At 35.5% G+C, this 19,895-nt stretch overlaps 1 protein-coding gene across 2 annotated transcripts in view; it reads right to left on the bottom strand.

Annotated features, from left to right (window-relative positions):
- The window catches only part of LOC108716634 (cilia- and flagella-associated protein 61), a 156,078-nt gene that overhangs the window by 35,224 nt on the left and 100,959 nt on the right, over positions 1-19,895 (bottom strand). For both annotated transcript variants that reach the window (XM_018262905.2, XM_018262907.2), the window contains exons 22-25: positions 12,173-12,465; positions 10,168-10,495; positions 8,284-8,375; positions 5,345-5,550 (exon numbers count right to left, since the gene is read on the bottom strand). In XM_018262905.2, coding sequence (XP_018118394.1) covers positions 5,345-5,550; positions 8,284-8,375; positions 10,168-10,495; positions 12,173-12,465 — 919 coding nt within the window. The remainder of the gene's footprint in view (positions 1-5,344; positions 5,551-8,283; positions 8,376-10,167; positions 10,496-12,172; positions 12,466-19,895) is intronic.

Raw genomic sequence — 19,895 nt, 5'->3', positions numbered from 1 at the left:
TTCATTTCTGCCTAGCAAAACTTTGCTAGGGATCTTGCACTCAGGTCAATTTGCATAGGGCGGAAAATTTAAAGTTGTATGGACGTCTTTATGTTAAATGTTGGTGCATATACTTACAAATTACACTTTTTAAAACACATGTCCAGGGAACCTTAATAATAAAGACAATAGAGTTATTCTAATGCCCTACACATGAGCCCACTGTAAAATTAATGTTCCATATGTTTGCAAATGTATGTGGAAAACCAGCTACCCAAAAAAAGTTCAAGTTAGGTCTTTTGCATGCAATCATGCTGAAAAAAGGAAAAGACGCCCGTGTTTTTTTGGACTTTGATGCATTTTCGGCTCACAGAATATAACGTAAGTGACTGAAGATTGAGGAAGATCTAGCTACTTTAATGCACTTCACCTGATCTGAGGTGGCAAAGGCAACTCTGGCGAAAGAGGTAACGTTCAGTGAAATCCACACTTTAGTGAATTTGCGGAGTAACGACCGTTTGCCAGCGCGAAAAGTCGTCTGGCGATAGAGTGCAAATGACCACTAGCGTCTGTCTCTTTCACTAGCGAATTGGCGCCTGCGTCCATTAGTAAATCAGCAATGTCCCTGCGGGCGGTAATGCTAGCGAATTGTCGCTATTGTTAGCCACTTTGTTGTTTAGTAAATCTGCCCCAACTAGCTCCCAACTTTCTCAAGGAAATTAGGAACAGGATTCCATGGCCCTTTTCTCTGAGGAAGATGTAAGTGTACAGTTCCAGGATGAGTGATGCACACATTGTATGTTTTAATGGTTTTATTCACCCTAAAACTCTCTGGAACTCCTTGCAATCTAAATGCTTTACAGCTGAACACTTTGATTTGATTGTTGGAAATACAGCCTGGATGTGCTTTTTAAGATAAGCATAGGTATACCTGGGCATCTGTCTAGTAAGGGCAATTTAAACATTTCCATCAGTATAACAAAGAGTTTAACAAAAAAGTGCAAAAGAAAAATACATCCATCCTTTCTAATGAACACATTCCATAGATATAAAACAAAAACATCGCTGTCATACCAGCAATGATAATATATGAATGAAAAAAATAAATACATCATAGTTTGAAACTATTTACACTTTAGTGTGGATAACAAAAAATTGCACTTGTATATTAATGTGCCCCATGGTCTATAATGGCTGTTGTTGATGCCCTTATAAGTTTCAGATTAAGAACATTGCCATCAACCTCTTATTATTTCAACAATAGGCCTGCATAATACTGAATCTTTTTTACTTTCCAGTCTCTGCTGGGAACTAGGAGCATCCTTCCAACTATATACCTTTCCCCAGGATTATATGTATTTTCGTAGACTCTCACTGGTCAGAACATGATCTGAAGAGAGGATAAGACCTATAAGGTACGTAAAGCTGTGGGATAAGTGACGTGGGACATGGGAATCTGCAGAAATATGACAAGCCTAAATCTGATGGTTAGGTGCATGGAATGGCCCCTCTCTATGTAATTTCATTTTTTTAACCGCACCATTTATTGAATAAATATTATACTACAATAAATATAATAATAACAGAGAATTAAGAATATGTATATATATTTTTCTATGTATAGATACATACATTTATATAGACATGTATATTTGATGTGTGATAACAAGTGACACTACAGCAGAATAAAGATATTATGTTCTTATTCTGTATTTACATGTAAAACCTTTAAAGGGGTGGTTCACCTTCTAACTAGCATGTTATAGTACGGCCAGTTCTAAGAAACTTTTAATTTGCTCTTCATTATTTATTTATTTTTTGTTTTTTAATTATTTGTCATCTTCTCCTTTCTCTTTCCAACTTTCAAATGCACTAAAAAGCAAAGTTGCTGTAAAGCTACAAAGGTATTTCTATTCAGGTCCTTTTCAAATTATATTCCGGTCTCTTATTCACATCTATGCATGGCTGCTAGGGTACTTTGGACCCTAGCAACCAGATTGGTGAAACTGGAAAGCTGCTGAATAAAAAGCTAAATAACAAAAACCACAAATAATAAAAATGAAGTTTTGCAAATTGTCTCAGAATAGGTCTCTTTACATCATACTGAAAGTTAACCCTTTAATATTACTCAAAAGTGAAAAACCAAAGTGCATACATAAGTGTGTCTCTAGGTGAACCTATTCTCATTAACATTTTTATGTTTTTTAATAATGAATGACTTTTAAAACAACAATAACAGCATATCCCTTGAATCACTAATACTGCATCCAAAACAGACCATACAGAAGAGCACTACAGAGCAGCCGAGCGGTAGAACAATGTCACCTATTTATTAATATTCGTTAAGAACATCTCCGCTGCTCCTTTTATCTTGGCTCTTTCACTCATGATAGTGTTTGTTTCAAAATGCTTTGAAGCATTACTGCCTCCAGAAGGTCATCATGCTTGACTGTTAGAAAAGCGGAGCACATGAGTAGCTGGGTAATGTATGTTATCACGTCTAGCTATTGACTTGTAAGTAGCACTTACAGTCCTTGTCCTACTAAGGTTTGGCTGATGACACTGCTGACCACAAAAGATTCCACTCGGACAAAAATGTTCTTTTTTTTTTTTGCAGCTTTTTATTAAAGATTTCTTAGAAACATAAAATGATTTTCAAAGTGTTTTCTTCTGCCTTTGGCCTCTTACCTGGAAATTCTATTTTACTTTATAATACCCTTTCAGATCTATCCAGCCTGGCTTGCTAGGCTTCTGTAAAAGGCTGAAATACAGAGTTCGTCTTGATCTTCTACTTTTAAAAGGTTCCTTGCAATAATACACATTAGTTCAATTCAGAGCCCAGGCTGTTAAGTTCTTTTTATTAGAGTCCTAAATCTTTCTTCTAACAGATAACCCCTATCTTCTTTTTTGTTTACTTCATGTACAAGACTGGCTTGGCTTGGTTGCGGCCTTTCAACGTGAACAAAAAACCTTATATATAATTTATGAAATGAAACAGATGTGTTGTTTTAAGTTGATTTGTTAATTTTACCTATGACCTTGTTAAATTATTCTTGCAAGGTTGGGCAGTACAATAACTCTGGAAACAAGGAGAAAGGAAGTACAAACAAGTGGGGCATGTTGTCTGTACTGGTAAATCCATTTCCTTTATCCACTTTGTTAACATTTCTGACTTTCTCTGCTTATTTCCCTCTCAATCTTGACAAATAATTATGCTGCAGCCTGAGCTGCCTCGGACCTGCTCCCATGATTCTTTCGAGCCAAGTCTATTGACACAACCTGCAGTGGGAATGCTGACTTTGCTGGCATGTTCAGTGTGGTGATATCACCTGAGGAAGGGGTTGACACCTGAAAGCTTGTGCCACATTCTGCTGAATAAATTATTTAAAGTCATTGCCGAAGGAATTGGGGTGCTTCCTCCCTATGGGAAATCCAGTGTGGAGATAGCATCAGGGTTCCATTACACCAATAGACACACTTGCACATAATTAAGCAGATGCGGCAGGATGGACTCAATGGTTCATGGAAGTGCAAGCAGTATTATTGGAAGCAAGTACTTTTAGTGTCAATACATGTAACAATTCCATCTTACCAGGGCTGCACTTGTGGCTATGATTGCAGAGAAGCCCTTTCATGTTTGCGAAAACATGTATTAGTAATATAATGTAGAGGGGTTATTTTTTTTTTTACATGTACATGGAAATTTCAACTTGGCAAAAATTTCTATATTAAGCCTCGTGTGGCCTAAATCCCTCCCATATAATGCACTTACACATACACTGAGTTTATCACAATTATTTGTTGGCAAACAGCTGAGGCGGTCACAAATCACTATGAAGGTATGTTTCCCCACTGAGCTGAAGTTTTGTGAAAGCAACAAGTGACTGGAGAGGAACAGAAAACCCCTCCTTAAGCTGGCCATAGACGCATAGATTTCAAGTGCCATCAGATGACCGTTCAGAAGACGATCGTCCGAAACAGTAGTGACGTAAATAAAATGACGCTCACGGAAATTACTTCCAAGCTTAAACTGGAAACTAGAAATTCAAAAGACAAACGCACTAGGTATTCAAAAGAACGTACCCCGAGAGATTGTGTGCACAAAGCCTCGTTTTCCTTTGTATTTGAAAAACATTTTGTTTTGAGTTTTAAAATGAGTCCAGTATATATGAATGCAAAATACAGAGCAGCACTTGCAATCGCATTGGCAACAGCACTCCCGGAAAAAAAAAAGAAAAAGAGAAAGCGTTCATCCTGGAGTAAACAATGGCTTTTAAAGAGTGAAACTTTTCTCATATGGGACTTCTGCAGGAGTTACAAGCTCAAAACCCTGAAGATTTTAAAAATTATCTGTGGATGTCTGAAACATGCTTCAGATCCCTGCTTCAGCTGGTCGGTCCACTTATTCAGAAGCAAGATACTGTAATGAGAAAATCAATCTCACCAGAACAAAGGCTAATTGCAACTCTGAAGTTTTTGGCAACTGGAAGGTCACTTGAAGATCTCAAATTCTATACTAGAATTTCTGCTCAATCTTTAGGGAATATTATTCCAGAGACATTGCCATTGTCACAGCCCTCAAGAGAGAATATTTAAAGGTAATATTGATATTTGAAATAAGCGTTAAGCTGTATATATTTGGCATCTGAGACAATAACCGTCCTTTAGCTTTGTCTTTGTAATATATTCAGTAATTGAATCCCAGAGTGAACACTGTTCATGAATGTATAATGGAAAGTTTATCATGCAGTAGACCAATTTACGTACTGTTTTAACAATATATATTTAAGTTTTTACAGTTTCGTATGCTGAAAGTCTAACAGAGGACTCTGGGACTTAGTACTTGCAAGGCTGTAAGTGCGAATATATTTTTTAGGGATGCACCGAATCCAGGATTCGGTTCGGGATTCGGCCCTTTTCAGCAGAATTCGGATTCAGCTGAAAGCAGCGTCACATGGGGTGCTAAGGGGGAGGGCCCTAGAGGGTATTTAAGGTGTGTTTAATATGGTATTGTTATCACTTGAAAAAGGGATTCGTTCACGAAACATGATGTGATATGAACACCAATAAAAGGTGATTGTGGATTAAGTACTGTTGGTTCCTTGTCTGTTTCTACCTTTTACTTCTTGAGCATTGTAGTCATGATTGAAGGTGCAGGCCTTGGGTGGCTATAGGTAATAATCAGTAGCTAAAGATTAGAAGGACCATAAACAATAATTTTACTGCAATATGCTTCTTGCTGAAAGGACCACTGGTCACTGCAGACCACAGGAACAAAAATGTATCTATATGAATTTGTGTACACTATAAAGAAATATAAAACAAGTTTAAAGTCATTTGAACTTTTACTAATCCCTAATCCTACCTGTACAAGTCCTTGATAAGCCCCTCATCAAACCGAGCACAAAGATTGTTCAGCAGTCGCTCATGATGGCCATACAAACATATGTAATTGGACTCTGGAAAAGGTTTCTGTGATAGGCAGGTTATAGACTCCACCATACTGTATTGATTGATGTGTAGTCGGAAGTAATCTCCATCATCTGCACTCCCTGTTACTATTTCCCGTCCCTGGAATTAAACATATAACAAAAATGTTTATGCCTTGTAGAGCTGCTTAAATAGATATTATCTTCATATACTTAGTCTCTTTTTTTATAATGCAATGTTACTTTTATGCAAGACTAGCAGAGCGTTTCTTCTGTCACATTAGAGAATCAAGTACCAGTCCCTGAACTAGCCACACAGCCCCACAGCATGATGGAACCTCCACCAAATTTGATAGTAGGTAGCAGGTGTTTTTCTTGGAAGGCTGTGTTCTTCTTCCGCCATGCAAAGCAATTTTTGTTATGACCAAAAAACTAAATTTTTGTCTCATCAGTCCAAAGCACTTTGATCCAAAATGACAGTGACTTGTCAATGAGCTTTTGCATACAACAAGCGACTCTGTTTGTGGCGTGAGTGCAGAAAGGCATCATCACCCTGCCATACAGATGTTCTTTGTGCAAATTGAGCTGAATTTTAGAACGATGTACAGATACACCATCTGCAACAAGATGTTCTTGCAGGTCTTTGGAGGTGATCTTTGGGTTGTCTGTAACCAGTCTCACAATCCCCCTGATTGCATTCCTTACATTTGAAACTATCAGTTTAAACCTCTGAGATAGCTTTTTGTAGCCTTCCCCTAACCAGATCTTTTGAGAGTTGCTTTGAGGATCCCATGCAATCACTCTTCAGAGGAGAGTTAAACAGAAGCACAACTTGCAATTGGCCACCTTAAATGCCTTTTCTCATGATTGGACACACCTGCCTATGAAGTTGAAGGCTTAATGAGCTAATCCAACCAATTTGGTGTTGCCAGTAATCAGTATTGAGCAGTTATATATATTCACATTAGCAAAAATTACCCAAATTTTTGCACAGCCAGTTTTTCAAATTTGATTTAATTTCATACAACTGAATACGGATTTGGTGACCCCCTCCAAAACTATAATTCCCAGATGCAATATGCAAGCAAGGATTAACAATTAGGTCAATTCTGGAACAAATCACAGAAAATAAATTGCTAAATGTGGAATTCTGGAGATTTTTTACCAAACAATTTCAATCAGCTTCTGTATGTTTAGCTAAAGGGAGAATTAGAAGTCATTAGAAAATACATGGCAGCTTCCATCTTTGATCATGGAATATAATATATATATTTTACAGGTTTTTGTTTTGGTTCTTTGGACAAAAATATACGTGCATTATCCTTCATGTAAAATCACCTGCTCCATTTAAACATGGTTCATAAGCAAAAGCATGAAAATGATCATTAATTAACTTATAATTGAATGGTAAATGCAAATATGATAAATATTTTTATATCAACAGTAAATCTTGCCACAGTTTTTTTTTCCATTGCTATCAGAATAATCACTAAATAACTCATTTTGCTTTCAACTTATCTCTCCTGATTAGAAGAATGAATTGAACATTAATAAAATGGAAAATCTGGGACATAAGCACAGCACTCAATGGCCAGTGCTATGGCTAATGGGCAAAGGCTTCTGTGAGCAGATGTGTGTGCAATGCACATTCCATAGTTTATGTAGAATTTAGTTGCTTGGTTACAAGTTCGGCAGGCTAGCCTAAAGCACTCTGTTGGTACATTTAGTAATGTTTGCTCTCTTCTACCTTTGCACAAATTAGCCCATGATTGTGGTAATGGATTCTCTGAATATCCCTTATAAAACTATTTTCTTCTTTTTATGTGACAAAGAACTCTATGAGCAGATGATACTGGGAGATTTCCAACAAGCATGCCACTATCTGAAAGTACATTATAATGTTAGGAATCTGAGATGTAGGGTACACTGAAACTCATACATCTGTCATTATTCAGGTATCTAAGCACTATAAGAACTGAATTCCTTCCCCTGTGCATTTCCTCCTGCTGCTGCCTCTACAGTCCTTGACTATGTGCAAAAAATCATATACGCTTGAATATGTTGTTACTAAAAAACATGAGTTAGCAAAGTGGTGAGGTGCACCAAGGGAACCTGCTCAGCTTTTTTATTCTCAATAGGTAATTCACAAGTCCCTCTAGACTTGCATTGAATTAAACGTCACTAGATGCCCACAGTTACCCTATGTGGCCTCCTTTTCAGTTTCCGAAGCAACTATGTTTTCCCAGCTATTTTTCAGGCACTTTTAAGAACTCAAACAGGGGTATCAATTTCCTCAGTAAAACACCTACAAGAAAAGCATTGAATCATATATTCAGTATTTGCCAAGAAAATTAAGATGGCCATACAAATTAAGATTGGCTTGTCTGGTGAGTTTGTCACCTATGGTCTGGGCAAAATTGGGTTGATCCAATGTTGGGTTTCCAAGCAAACCATCACATTCATAATGTGGGACCTGTGGGGAGAGGACTGCATGAGTGCAGTCCTCACCTAACAAAAAATTCTTACCTACCTGATGGATATCAGGCCATTAAGGAGGCACTTGTCACACATGTACTTTCTCCACCAGCAAAAAATGCCAGTGGAAAATACACTAATAGGTATAGGTGTTGAGATATTGTCTCAAATGTGCATTTTCTGGCTGGCTAAAATATGCCTTGAGTTTGCAAATCAAAGATGAGTAAGGTACCACCACTCTTAGCTCTGCCGCTAGATTCAGTCTTTGAAGAAAAAAGATGGCTCTCCAGTGATAAGTCATGCAAATCCATTACACCATTTATAAACTCATGAAGGCTAACTGTTATTCAGGATTGCAAAAAAGACATACTTATCAAAACAGTTGTGATATGTTACTCACATAATGCACCTGTGCCATTTGAGCCTTTAAAGGACAAGGAATTGCAGGTTTTTTTACACATAAGTAATGGAAGCCCCCTGGAATGATACCACCTGGCAGAGAGAAAAAAAAGAAAAGCAGTCACCTTTAATGTTGCTGTGTATTTAAATCTAATCAGTTGACTGATAAATTCATTTAACAGAAAGGAAAAAAAAGAAAAAAACGGATATTTTTTTTCCGCCAAAATCCTGTAATATTCAGAATTATATATATTCTTCTATAAGCTAAGTTAGCAAACTTAACTGATATGGATTCTACTGCCTTATAAGGTTTTTTAGTTATATATATCTACAGTGGTCTCTAAACAAAAATGTGTTACAATTCTCAATGCCCTTGGTCACTGTATTAAGGTAAACAAAACATCTGAAAAAATTTAGGGTTGATTCTGATAAATAGAGGTTGGTGGCCTCGACTGACTGCATTTAAATTGAATGTTATCATTGCAGCCCTTTTGGATGGATTTTTCTAAACGCGTCCATTATTTTTCACATGGTCTGGTAACCTTATTATGTACGTCACATTTATGTTCTTTACTGAAAAATATACCAACATTCTTGGTAGCTTTGTAATTATGCATACCAGTGTTGTAATGACTTTTTAATCTTTTAGCAGAATTGAATGTATGATATTTTCTCTGTTTGCCATATTTCATAACGGTCTGGTGTGTTAAAGTGGAGTTTGTCTGCATCACCCAAGTCTCATCTCAATAATTAACTCATATAATATTATTTTAAAGGAGATATTTTGTGTAAAAAATAAGAATGTACCAGTGCATTATAATCATTTAGATATAGAAGAATTGTTTTTTAAAAAAAGTAGTGTTTCAGGCTGATTTATTGAATATTTTTGCAAAAACCCTAATAATCCCTCCCTTCTCTTCCACTTCCTGCTCCCTGAATTCCAAGGCTGTGCAGGAGAGCCGGCGGCTCTCAGCTCACTGCACTGTAGGACGGGAACCAATCAGCAGCTAGCAGGACCTGATACGAAACTTAAACCTGTCTGTGCTTGTGTGACTGCAGGGCTGTGATTGGCTGTCCCCCCTCCTACTGTGCTTCTGGCAGGGACCATTAGCACACGCCCCCCCATTTGAGACACAGATGGGGACTAGAGAACATCTATAGGGAGCTCCAATAAAGGGGCTATTTTTAAAGATAATAATAATTTTTAGCACCATGTAAAAGCAACACCATGTATTACTCATAACTGCCTACAAAATTAGGGTTTTTTCATTGATCCTATATGTCTCCTTTAAAGGACTTGTTAAAGGGGTTGTTAACCTTTGAGATAACTTTTAGTATGATATAGAGAGTTATATTCTGAGGCAATTCAGTTTGCAATTGGGTTTGAAGGTTTTTGAGTTATTTAGATTTTTATTCAGCAGCTCTTCAATTTGCATCTTAAGCAATCTGGTAACTAGGGTCCAAAATACCCTAGCAACCATGCATTGATTTGAATAAGAGATTGGAATATGAATAGGAGAGGGTCTCAATAGAAGGATCAGTAATAAAAAGTAACAATAACAATATATTTGTAGCCTTACAGAGCATTTGTTTTTTAGAAGAGAGTCAGCAACGCCCATTTGAAAGCCGCAAAGAGTCAGAAGAAAAAGGCAAATAACTATAAAAAATAAATAATGAAAACCAATTGAAGAGTTGCCGTTTTATAACATAATAACAGTTACCTTAAAGGTGAACCACCCCTTTAATTCTGTTTTTATTTTTAGTCTTATGAATTATATATGGTCCACTCCTTATAAGGGTGAACATGCAAATGTATATTTCACCCCAAAGAGCAGAGTCATAATTCTACATCCATCTCATAAGTAACCAGTCAATTATACCAAACCTTGAATTAGAGGTCCTTTGTAGATTGGGATAAGCCTGTCATACTCCTCTGTGAATTCACTGACTGGTTCAAGCGTTGGATCAAATATATTAAGCATATTAGCGGCAAGCTGGAAACCGATTTCTTTTGAGCTGAAATTGCTATGTGACCATTCACTTGCGTAATAACGATTGGAGTATTTCGTTAAGGTTCCTGCTGCTCTTATGGAATCATCATTTGTGTGAAATGCTGTATCAACGACGAGCCTTCCATCATAAACTAGGCATGCATCATTTATTGCTTTGAAGGCTTCATAGTCTACACTCTTCTGAGAAAAGTTAAAAAATGCCTGGAAAAGAAACAAAAATAAATAAATTTATATATATATATATATATATATATATATATATATATATATATATATATACACACACATATATATATATATATATATTTCAGAGAAAAATATATAGATTGCAAACCCTTCCTATTCCTACTCTATAATGAAAAAAAGACATTACAAATGCAGGAACCAGCAAGGACAAGACAAGGCATAATTTAGTTTAGTAGGCAAGAACAGCCACTAGGAGTATAACGATTGCACTGCAGATGTCAGCCAATAGGAACTACTGCTGCCAGAATTTCTGTATGCATGTCTTAGATCAGGGGTGCCCAAAAGGTATATCAGGATCTACCAGTAGAGCTTTAGCTGGTGATCAGTAGATCTCAAGACACTGTCAACAAACAGCTTGACTAAATTACCCTTCTGTTTCATTCTTTTCATTAAGATATTTATTACAGTTTATTTATTTATTAAGATTACATAATAAATATTTGTTTATAAATATAGCAATGCACATTTGCTCATTACTCAATATATTTAAGTAATATTTGTAATAGAACAGATTGCTAACAATGCTTTTATCAATGTAGATCTTAATGAGACAACATCACAAATAGTAGACCCCACATAAGTAACGTATGGGCACTCCTGTCTTAGCTGAAAACCAGTATGACTTTCTTTGGGGCCTTTTGATCTATAGCCCTCATTCTTTAAGATGGAGGTCACTTTATTTTCCACTGTATATGGCTTTTTTGGTTCTAGTGTCAGACACCACTACCTACCAAGCCTAATTTCAAGTCCCCCTCCAAAGAAATTACCAAATACTATATACACCAGGGCAAGAGTGGGCTTCAAAAACTATGTTTTAAACCTTAAGCAGTCTTAAGCAAGGTGTTGCTAAAAGTCAAAATAAGGTTCAACAAAGCATCATTAACTGTCATGAGAATTTTTTTTTCAAAAGCATCAGTTAATAGTGCTGCACCAGCAGAATTCTGCAATGAAATTAATTTCTCAAAAGAGCAAACAGATTTTTTATATTTAATTTTGAAATCTGACATGAGGCTAGACATATTGACAGTTTCCCAGCTGCTCCCAGTCATGTGACTTGTGCTCTGATAAACTTCAGTCACTCTTTACTGCTGTACTGCAAGTTGGAGTGATATCACCCCCCTTCCCTCCCCCCAGCAGTCTAACAAAAGAACAATGGGAAGGTAACCAGATAACAGCTCCCTAACACAAGATAATCAGCTGCCTGGTAGATATAAGAACAGCATTCAAAAGTAAAATCCAGCTCCCACTACAACACATTCAGTTACATTGAGTAGGAGAAACAACAGCCTGCCAGAAAGCAGTTCCATCCTAAAGTGCTGGCTCTTTCTGAAAGCAAATGACCAGGCAAAATGACCTGAGATGGCTGCCTATGAGATTTTATATTGTAGAGTGAATTATTTGCAATGTAAACAGTGTGATTTATAAATAAAAACTAAATAATAAAAATCATGACAGAATCCCTTTAAAGAAGTCCAGTGTCAACCTGATGTCTACTGATAGCAGCTACTACCAACATGATGCAACTGAGTGCAAGTGTTCATTCTCATCTTACAGGAAACATAACTAGAATGTGGTTGGCTGAGTAAGCCAGAAGTTGGAATTCCCAAGAGCAAGACTATAAGGGCTACTTACAGAGCACTGTAATCTCAGAGGTTTTGTGTCAGTGGTGAATGATGCAAAACATATAGGGTCTGCATGTGCCCCATCGTTCCACTGTGCTAATATGCAGTTGTAGTAGGATGTTACCCCTTCAGTCAATAAGGCTTTCTGTACAGCTTCTTCTATAGCATAGTTGTTAAAGCAAGTAACATTCGACGTAAGTGCTGGCTGTACCAGATGGATGCGACTGCCACTAATTCCAAGGGATAAAAGGCTAGAAATTGTGGTGTAACAGTCAAGTGTATTCCCATACACAATCACATTACCTAAAATAAAAGGGGAAAAATATTATAAGGTAGAAAAAGGCCATATTAACGCAACAAATTTTATGATACAAATTTGCTCTCCGTGACCCTCTTATTTATCTGCAGCCGGATGAAAACACTGTTACCTAGCAACAGCAAACAAGATCATCTCGAAAAGAATCTGAACAAAACATCCCACAAAAGTAGCTCAGATGAATAGAACTGGTGATGACCAAATAATAGTTATAATAACAAAAATATTCACAGAAATATATTTCCATATTTTAACTTTGAGAAAATGTCCTTTTACTTACCTCTATTAAGGCAGAATAACTAGGCATATGGTTTATTCATTATTCATAAATAAGTGCATTAAATATGAACTTAATTTATTTTTTTAATGTTCAGTATGTAACATTTTTAGACCCAAACATGGACAACAGGAAATTTTTAGACATATTTTTTCTCCAGTAATCATACCATATTTGCTACTGTGTTTTAAAATTAGGGTAACAGTCTCGGATAGCAATCTATTTTTTTACAGTCCTGAAAATGCCTGGGGGTTTTTGGGTCCACAGGCTTTAGGTTGACCACCACCACCCTTGGCATGGATTTTTAAAAATGTGTTATATAATATATTTTATTTGTGTTTTTACTCCTGAAGCCATCCTGAAGATTTTTTGGAGTGTCTCTTATAGTTCCAGGCTTTTTGAGGACCTTTTAGATAACATAATTATTCTATATTCAATGTTGTGCTGATTCTTTTTTAATCGTAGGTCTTTTTTCTTTAGTTGTGTATATGAAAGAAATATTTCCTGATATCTGACAGGTCATCTAATGTTATGATCAGACACTTGTCAGTGAACACCCACCACACAGGTGGATATCTATATGGCACTGATCTGCATATCAGTCTAGTGGTCAGTAGATCACATCACTAAGCCGAAATTATGCCCATGCAATTCTAAATCAGCCAACATCTATATTGTAGATCCATAATGCAAGAGCATAGAAAACAAGACAGGTGAACAGAAATGGCGAAGAGTGCCACTGTGAAATAATACTAATACAAATTACAGAAGGTGAAGAAAAAAAGAAAGAGTGTACAAGAGAAAACTGTAATGAGAGAAAAGATAAGTAGAAGAAATAAAGAAACATTGTTTAAGATGAATGACAGAAGGAGCAGTTAATGACAGAATAAAAAATACATCGTTTAAAAAGAGAACAAAAAAAGCAAAAAGTATCAAACATAAGTAACATAATTATTTAGTTGAGCCACTTTTTTTAAATAACTATGCCTTTAAATAACTAGTTAAAATCAAATCCCAGCACCCGATGAGCTTGGAGAAAGGGAGTTTCACGCCATACTGTAGCTGAAGAGAGGGCTATTGCATTTTTTTAAATTAAACAGCATTAAACAGCACGTCTTAAAATTACCTGCAGGTGGGGTTTTGCCTTTGTTTATAGAAAAAGCACCCATGCTAGTGCAGCACACTGCTTATAATCAATTGTAGCCATGCCTGTATATATACTGGGGATACGTTTGAGTTGTATGAAACTATAGAATTCTAAAGGTAAGACAATGTAGTAGCAGAAACCGAGTGAAAAAACTTGTTTTTGATACAAATGTTGTGGTCTTAAAAAAGAGGTGTTGAAAAGTAAGTGCTATTACTATTTTGCCATTGATCTTACAGGCTGAGAAAATGATGACCCCTGGTATTAAATAAGTTGACAACACTGATCTATTGTATTCACTCTTCAGTGGCATGTTTTATAAAATGTGGTTTCTGTCTATGATATTTTGAAAAGGGTGAGAAGGCAATAATGGAGCAGAAAGCAGAAAAGGGAAGAAGGGCAAGTAAAATGAAGGATTAAATGGGAAATTTACCTTGACCCTATATGTGCTGTACAACGCTGACATTCAAGTACCAGGGTGAAAGCAAAGCAGATTCTATCTTTCTTGGTTCTCCTTTTCCCATGGGGCCCTACACAGGATGAGCCTGCCATTTAAAGGGTTAACTTTTCTAATTCTATAGATTGGCCTGTTCTTGGTAGGCTATTCTCTCGCTTTCTGGAATGCAGTTTTGATTTTGAATACTATCATGTTGTCCCCTAGCAACCAGAACACTAATGCACTGCAAAACAACAATTTATTGTCTTAGTATGAAGCCCTCTCCCGTTCTTCTTCTTCGTTCAAATTACTGCCAGGTTACTTGGTTCAGTAGAAACCAGAGAGCCATTAAAATGCTGAATTGGATGCTAGATTCAAGTGAATAAGAACCATTCCATGGTGAGTCGCGTCGATTAAAACTTCTGGGGGTTTTTTTTTTTACTAAACCTCGAATTTATCTGGTGGGACATTTTGGGGCAAAAATATTTTTTTTTAACCTTTTATTTTTCGAGATTTATTAAAGCCCAATGCTACAAAAATCTGAATCCGAAAATCCGCCATCTCAATGGCAGAGATCCCTATCCTAATTGGAAGTTATCAGGGTCTGCACTGGGCTTAGACCGAAAATCTGATCATTTCGGGCAAAAACCTGAAAAAAATCAAAAGATTTGGGGAAAAAACAAGAAAAAATAAAAAATGTTGGGGTTTTCCCTGAACCGATTAATTCAAGCTTTTTAAATAATAAGGTCAAATGGGGTATGGGAGTTTGGTTGTGGTTTTATTAATTAAAAGAATGAGATAAAATCGGATTTTAGTAAATAATCCCCTTCATGTGCACCAAAGTTCTACATATTACCATTCAAGCAGCTAATGAGTATAATCCTAAATGTAAGAGTTTTCTACACTTTTATAACTTTTATTGTAAAAGGATAGACTAATGCCTACTCTGACTAAAGATTAAAATATTATGAGTGAACGCTTCTTTTTACAACACCGGGAAATAGTGGATGGCAAGATACAACATTTCAATTGTAACCATTATGAAATAACCCTTATTCCCTATGCTGGCACTCTAGTAAATGACAGCGGAGCTCGATATCCGTTTCTACAATAGTGCAGAAATTTCCATTGACCTCAATTATATTATTGTAATGTAAATGAAAATCGAGAATTTACTTTTTTTCCCGGAAACAAAAAAAGAAAAAGGGCTTCTTAGAACTGAAGAAAACACCATATTTAGGGAAAAATCAAATTACAAGCCCCATGGATAAATAAATACTATAATTAATACTATATACACAGTATAATTAAGCAGCTGGAAAAGAAGCGCTACAAAAGGACCTAATATTATAATAAGCACCATGAATTTGGAAAAGAGCCTTACTTCTGCAACTGGCACGCTTCCTGACAGCTGAAGACAAAAAAGGCTAATGCCATCTTTTGACCTTCGCATCTATAAAATAGCACAGGTGTAGCACAAACCAAATCTCCATCAAATGAATATATCACTGATTTCCTAGCTACAGTAGCTTAGATACATTAATATGCTGAGTGCTGGCAAATGTTAATCTTGCTGAAGAATATTTATTACTTGCTGTAGAACTACAGAGCTTAAAAAACGAGTATAAATGAATCTTTTACGTGTACTTCTAAAATGGTGGTGAGTTCTGCATTAAAGGGGCTGTTCACCTTTAAATTAACTTTTAGCATGATGTAGACTAGAGAGTGATATTCCAAGTGCAGTTGGTTTTCATTTTTTATTTGTGTTTTTTGAGTTATTTAGCTTTTTATTCAGCAGCTCTCCAGTTTGCAATTTTGGCAAAATGGGTGCTAGGGTCCCAATTATCGTAGCAACCAAGAGTTGAATAAGAGACTGGCACATGAATAAGAGATGGCCTGAATAGAAATAGAGGAGTAATAAAAAGTAGCAATAACAATACATTTGTAGCATTACAGAGCATTTGTTATTTAGATGAGGTCAGTGACCCCCATTTGAAAGTTGAAAAAGACAAATAATTAAGAAACTAAAACAATTACTGAAGACCAATTGAAAAATGGCTTATAAATGGTCACTCTATAACATACTAAAAGTTAACTTAAAGGTGAACTAACCCTTTAAGTGGCTGACACCATTGCTTTCAAACGTTTTCATACAGTGATCTGATTATCCAATATATAAATGTTTGGAGCAAGATCCTTTGTCAGCATAAACATTTCTTAGGGGCGTGTTACACAAGTCTCAATAGGATAGCAGCAGTTGGGGCCCTATTAATGAGAGTATAAGGTTGGGCTCAATAGGCAGTTCTCTATTCTGGCAAAAACACTCATGAAATATAGGTTCTATGTGCATATAGTTTTCACGGGTATTTAAATTAATGTATTTAAAGTCCCTTACCCCTTATATGTAATGAATAAGGTTGCATAGAATCCAAGATTCTTTTCGGGATCAATTCAAATTCAGTCGAATCTTAAGGGGTAAATTTATCAAACGTTCATGTTTTTCTGGAATTTGAGGCATAAAATTCAGTGCTGAATATATTTTAGTTTGTGTTTTTCAAACCAGAATTTTTGAAATTTATCAAACGAAAAAAATCTTTTCTAAATATTGAAAATATTTCAATATTTTTTTAAAAAAATCGTCAAACGGCCTCTCTGTGTTCAGCCAAACCAAATCCAAGCAGTTAATGTCATTTGGCTTAAAAGCTCTCGGAAACTGAACAAAATGTATTATTCACAATTGATGGCATTTTTTTATTTGTCTCAAATTTCAATATGTAAATTAGGGGTTAGATTCCGATTAATATTGGGTCAGCATATGCACCCTTAGTTCTAAATGTATGATTTCAAAGGGACTTAGTTCTAAATGTATGAATATTTAAAGGGGAACTCCGGCTTCCAAGCCAAAATTTGATAAAGAGGCACACATAACACAGAAACCCTAATATACCCATCATAGTTACCTGTTTCTACAAAAAGTATGAATAAATAACATTTTCTATGCTGCAATCCAGCTGTTAAACAGTTCTTCTCTTTCTGCATCATTTAAAATCCTGGCAGGGAAGAAGGGACTAAAACACTGATGTTACAAATTGTAACAACTTCTCCACAGCTTACAGACAGCATGCAGGAACTACATAACCCATAATGCATCGCACTGTGATGTTCAGTTCTTTATTGAAATCACATGTGCAGGGAGTTGTGGGGTTTGGAGCATTAAAGCTCATGACAGATTGCTGTTGATACAAAGTAACAGTAGTCATACAGATCAGCAAAGTAGTCAGAAAGATCAGCAGAAGAGCAGGGGCTAGACTTAGGGAACTGTCAGAAACCATAAAAAATCATGAAAATCTGCATATTTTTTAATTGATGTATATTGCAAAGTTGCTTGAAATTATGTCGACTTTTCAAAAAGCTTAAGTTATGTTTTTGTGGAGTTCCCCTTTAATATATCAGTTTCACAAATAGCTAACTGCTTTTTATTTGAAGTATACTGAACAAGTTATTTGTGAGTTGCTCAACCTAACATTTTTTCCCATATGCAAATAGCACAAAACATGCTGAGAGTCGCTGATATCACCTTATTGCAAACTGTAATATACTACTGACAAGCAGCATGGTTTGCAGTAGGAATATTGTTGGGTTGAGGAAGCACACTAATAAAGTATTGATAACTCCAACATAAAGGGGTGGTTCGCCTTTAAGATAAATTTTGGTATTGTATAGAATGGCTTATTCTAAGCAATTTTTCAATTGGTCTTCATATTGTCTTTTTTGTTTTTATAGTTTTTGAATCATTTGCCTTCTTCTTCTGGTTCATTATAGCTATCCAATGGGGGTCACTGACTCCATCTAAAAACAAATGCACTGTAAGGCTAGAAATGTATTATCATTGCTACTTTTTATTACTCATCATTCTTTTCAAGCCATCTTCTATGAATATTCCAATCATTTATTCAAATCAATGCATGGTTGCTATAGCAATTTAGGCCCTAGCAACCATATTTCTAAGACTGCAAACTGTTGTATATAGAGCTAAATAACTAAAAGAAAACCACATAATTATAAAGTTGCAAATTGCCTAAGGATCTATTATCACTCTATTATAAAAACCTATTATAAAAAATAATTACTATGCATCTGCTATAGCTTGGGTGCATGTTTATCATTCAAAAAAAATGTGAATTCAATTATCTGGCATAGCTATAGAAGAAAGTATACAGAAAATGTTTCAGTAAAATAGGTTCATGCCTCTTTTGATAACAATGCACAAAGCAACCATTGTTTACTATGAAATTTGCAGATCAAATTATTTGACTTCATCTTTATTGTTCTTTTTTAAGAGTTGTCATTGCATTTCTTCCAACTCCCATTTACTATGTTATTCCCAGGGTCTAAGGTGAATAATTACCTCTGCTACATTAAAGTTTTTTAAAGTTCTTTTAATGCACCTTAAAGGACGAGTAACATAAAAAAAATTCAAAAAAATGTGTTTCTTTTTAGCCAAAAAATAACACCAAGACAGTTTTAACTTTTAATTCGCAAAGCTTTTATTAAGAAATTACTTACCGATTCCCTGCTTGCTCTCCTCTTCAGAAACGGCGACAGGGAGACGATCCAAAGCTTTGCGAATTAAAAGTGAAAACTGTCTTGGTGTTTTTTTTTTGTTAAAAAGGAACAAATTGTTTTTTAAAAAAACTATATGTTACTGGTCATTTAAGCATGATGTAGACAGTGATATTCCAATTTACTGTCTTCATTTTTTATGTTTTCTGATTTTTGAATTATTTAACTTTTTGTCAATCATCAGTTATCAAGCTATCAAGAGGCATAAGAGGTAGGAAAATTATTTAAAATCTATAATAAACTATAAAAATTACAACATTTACTAAGTGGGATGTTCTTTAACATAATAAAAGTTAGCTTCTATGTGAACTACACCTTTAACAAGTTTAAAAGCAAAAGTGCAATGTCTATGAAGTGCGAAGTGGATATACTGTAATATCTTATTTTCCATGATAACATTAAAATAATACACATTTAATTTATTTGTATGGTTCAGATGCAAACTTTGGCTTGGAGTTTAAACTTTGGCTTGGAGTTTTGTGATACCTGAGAATCTTGGGTCAGAGTTTTATGAATCCCCCAATGAATGTTGAGAGATGCTTTTGGCTATGGATGGATGCAACAACTTTAGCAATTAAGCAAATACATTGTTGGGAATTGATATGAAAGTCAGGTTATTGGGATTATTCTTCACCACTACAGCCAATAATTTAATTTGACTCCTTTCCCTGTTTCAATATGTTTATTGATAGAAATAAAAAAGAAAATTGTGTAACAGACAGTGCAAAAGAATTTACATCACCTCTGTGTAAGTACAATCAAATACCGGGAGCATAATACAACGAGACGATGGTGTAAATAAAAAACAAAAAGATTACCATAAGTCAAATGTCTGTCTAACAACTCCTTTCCTTTGTTGACATTAACACATCCATTTACCTTCAGCCACTAATATCCTACAGTTCGTACATGGAAAATTGTAATGTTATAATAGATG

The sequence above is a fragment of the Xenopus laevis genome, chromosome 5L (assembly GCF_017654675.1).
Source record: "Xenopus laevis strain J_2021 chromosome 5L, Xenopus_laevis_v10.1, whole genome shotgun sequence".
Classification (NCBI taxonomy): domain Eukaryota; kingdom Metazoa; phylum Chordata; class Amphibia; order Anura; family Pipidae; genus Xenopus; species Xenopus laevis.
The sequence above is the reverse complement of the archived record's forward strand: the minus strand, read 5'-3'. Positions and strand labels throughout refer to the sequence as shown.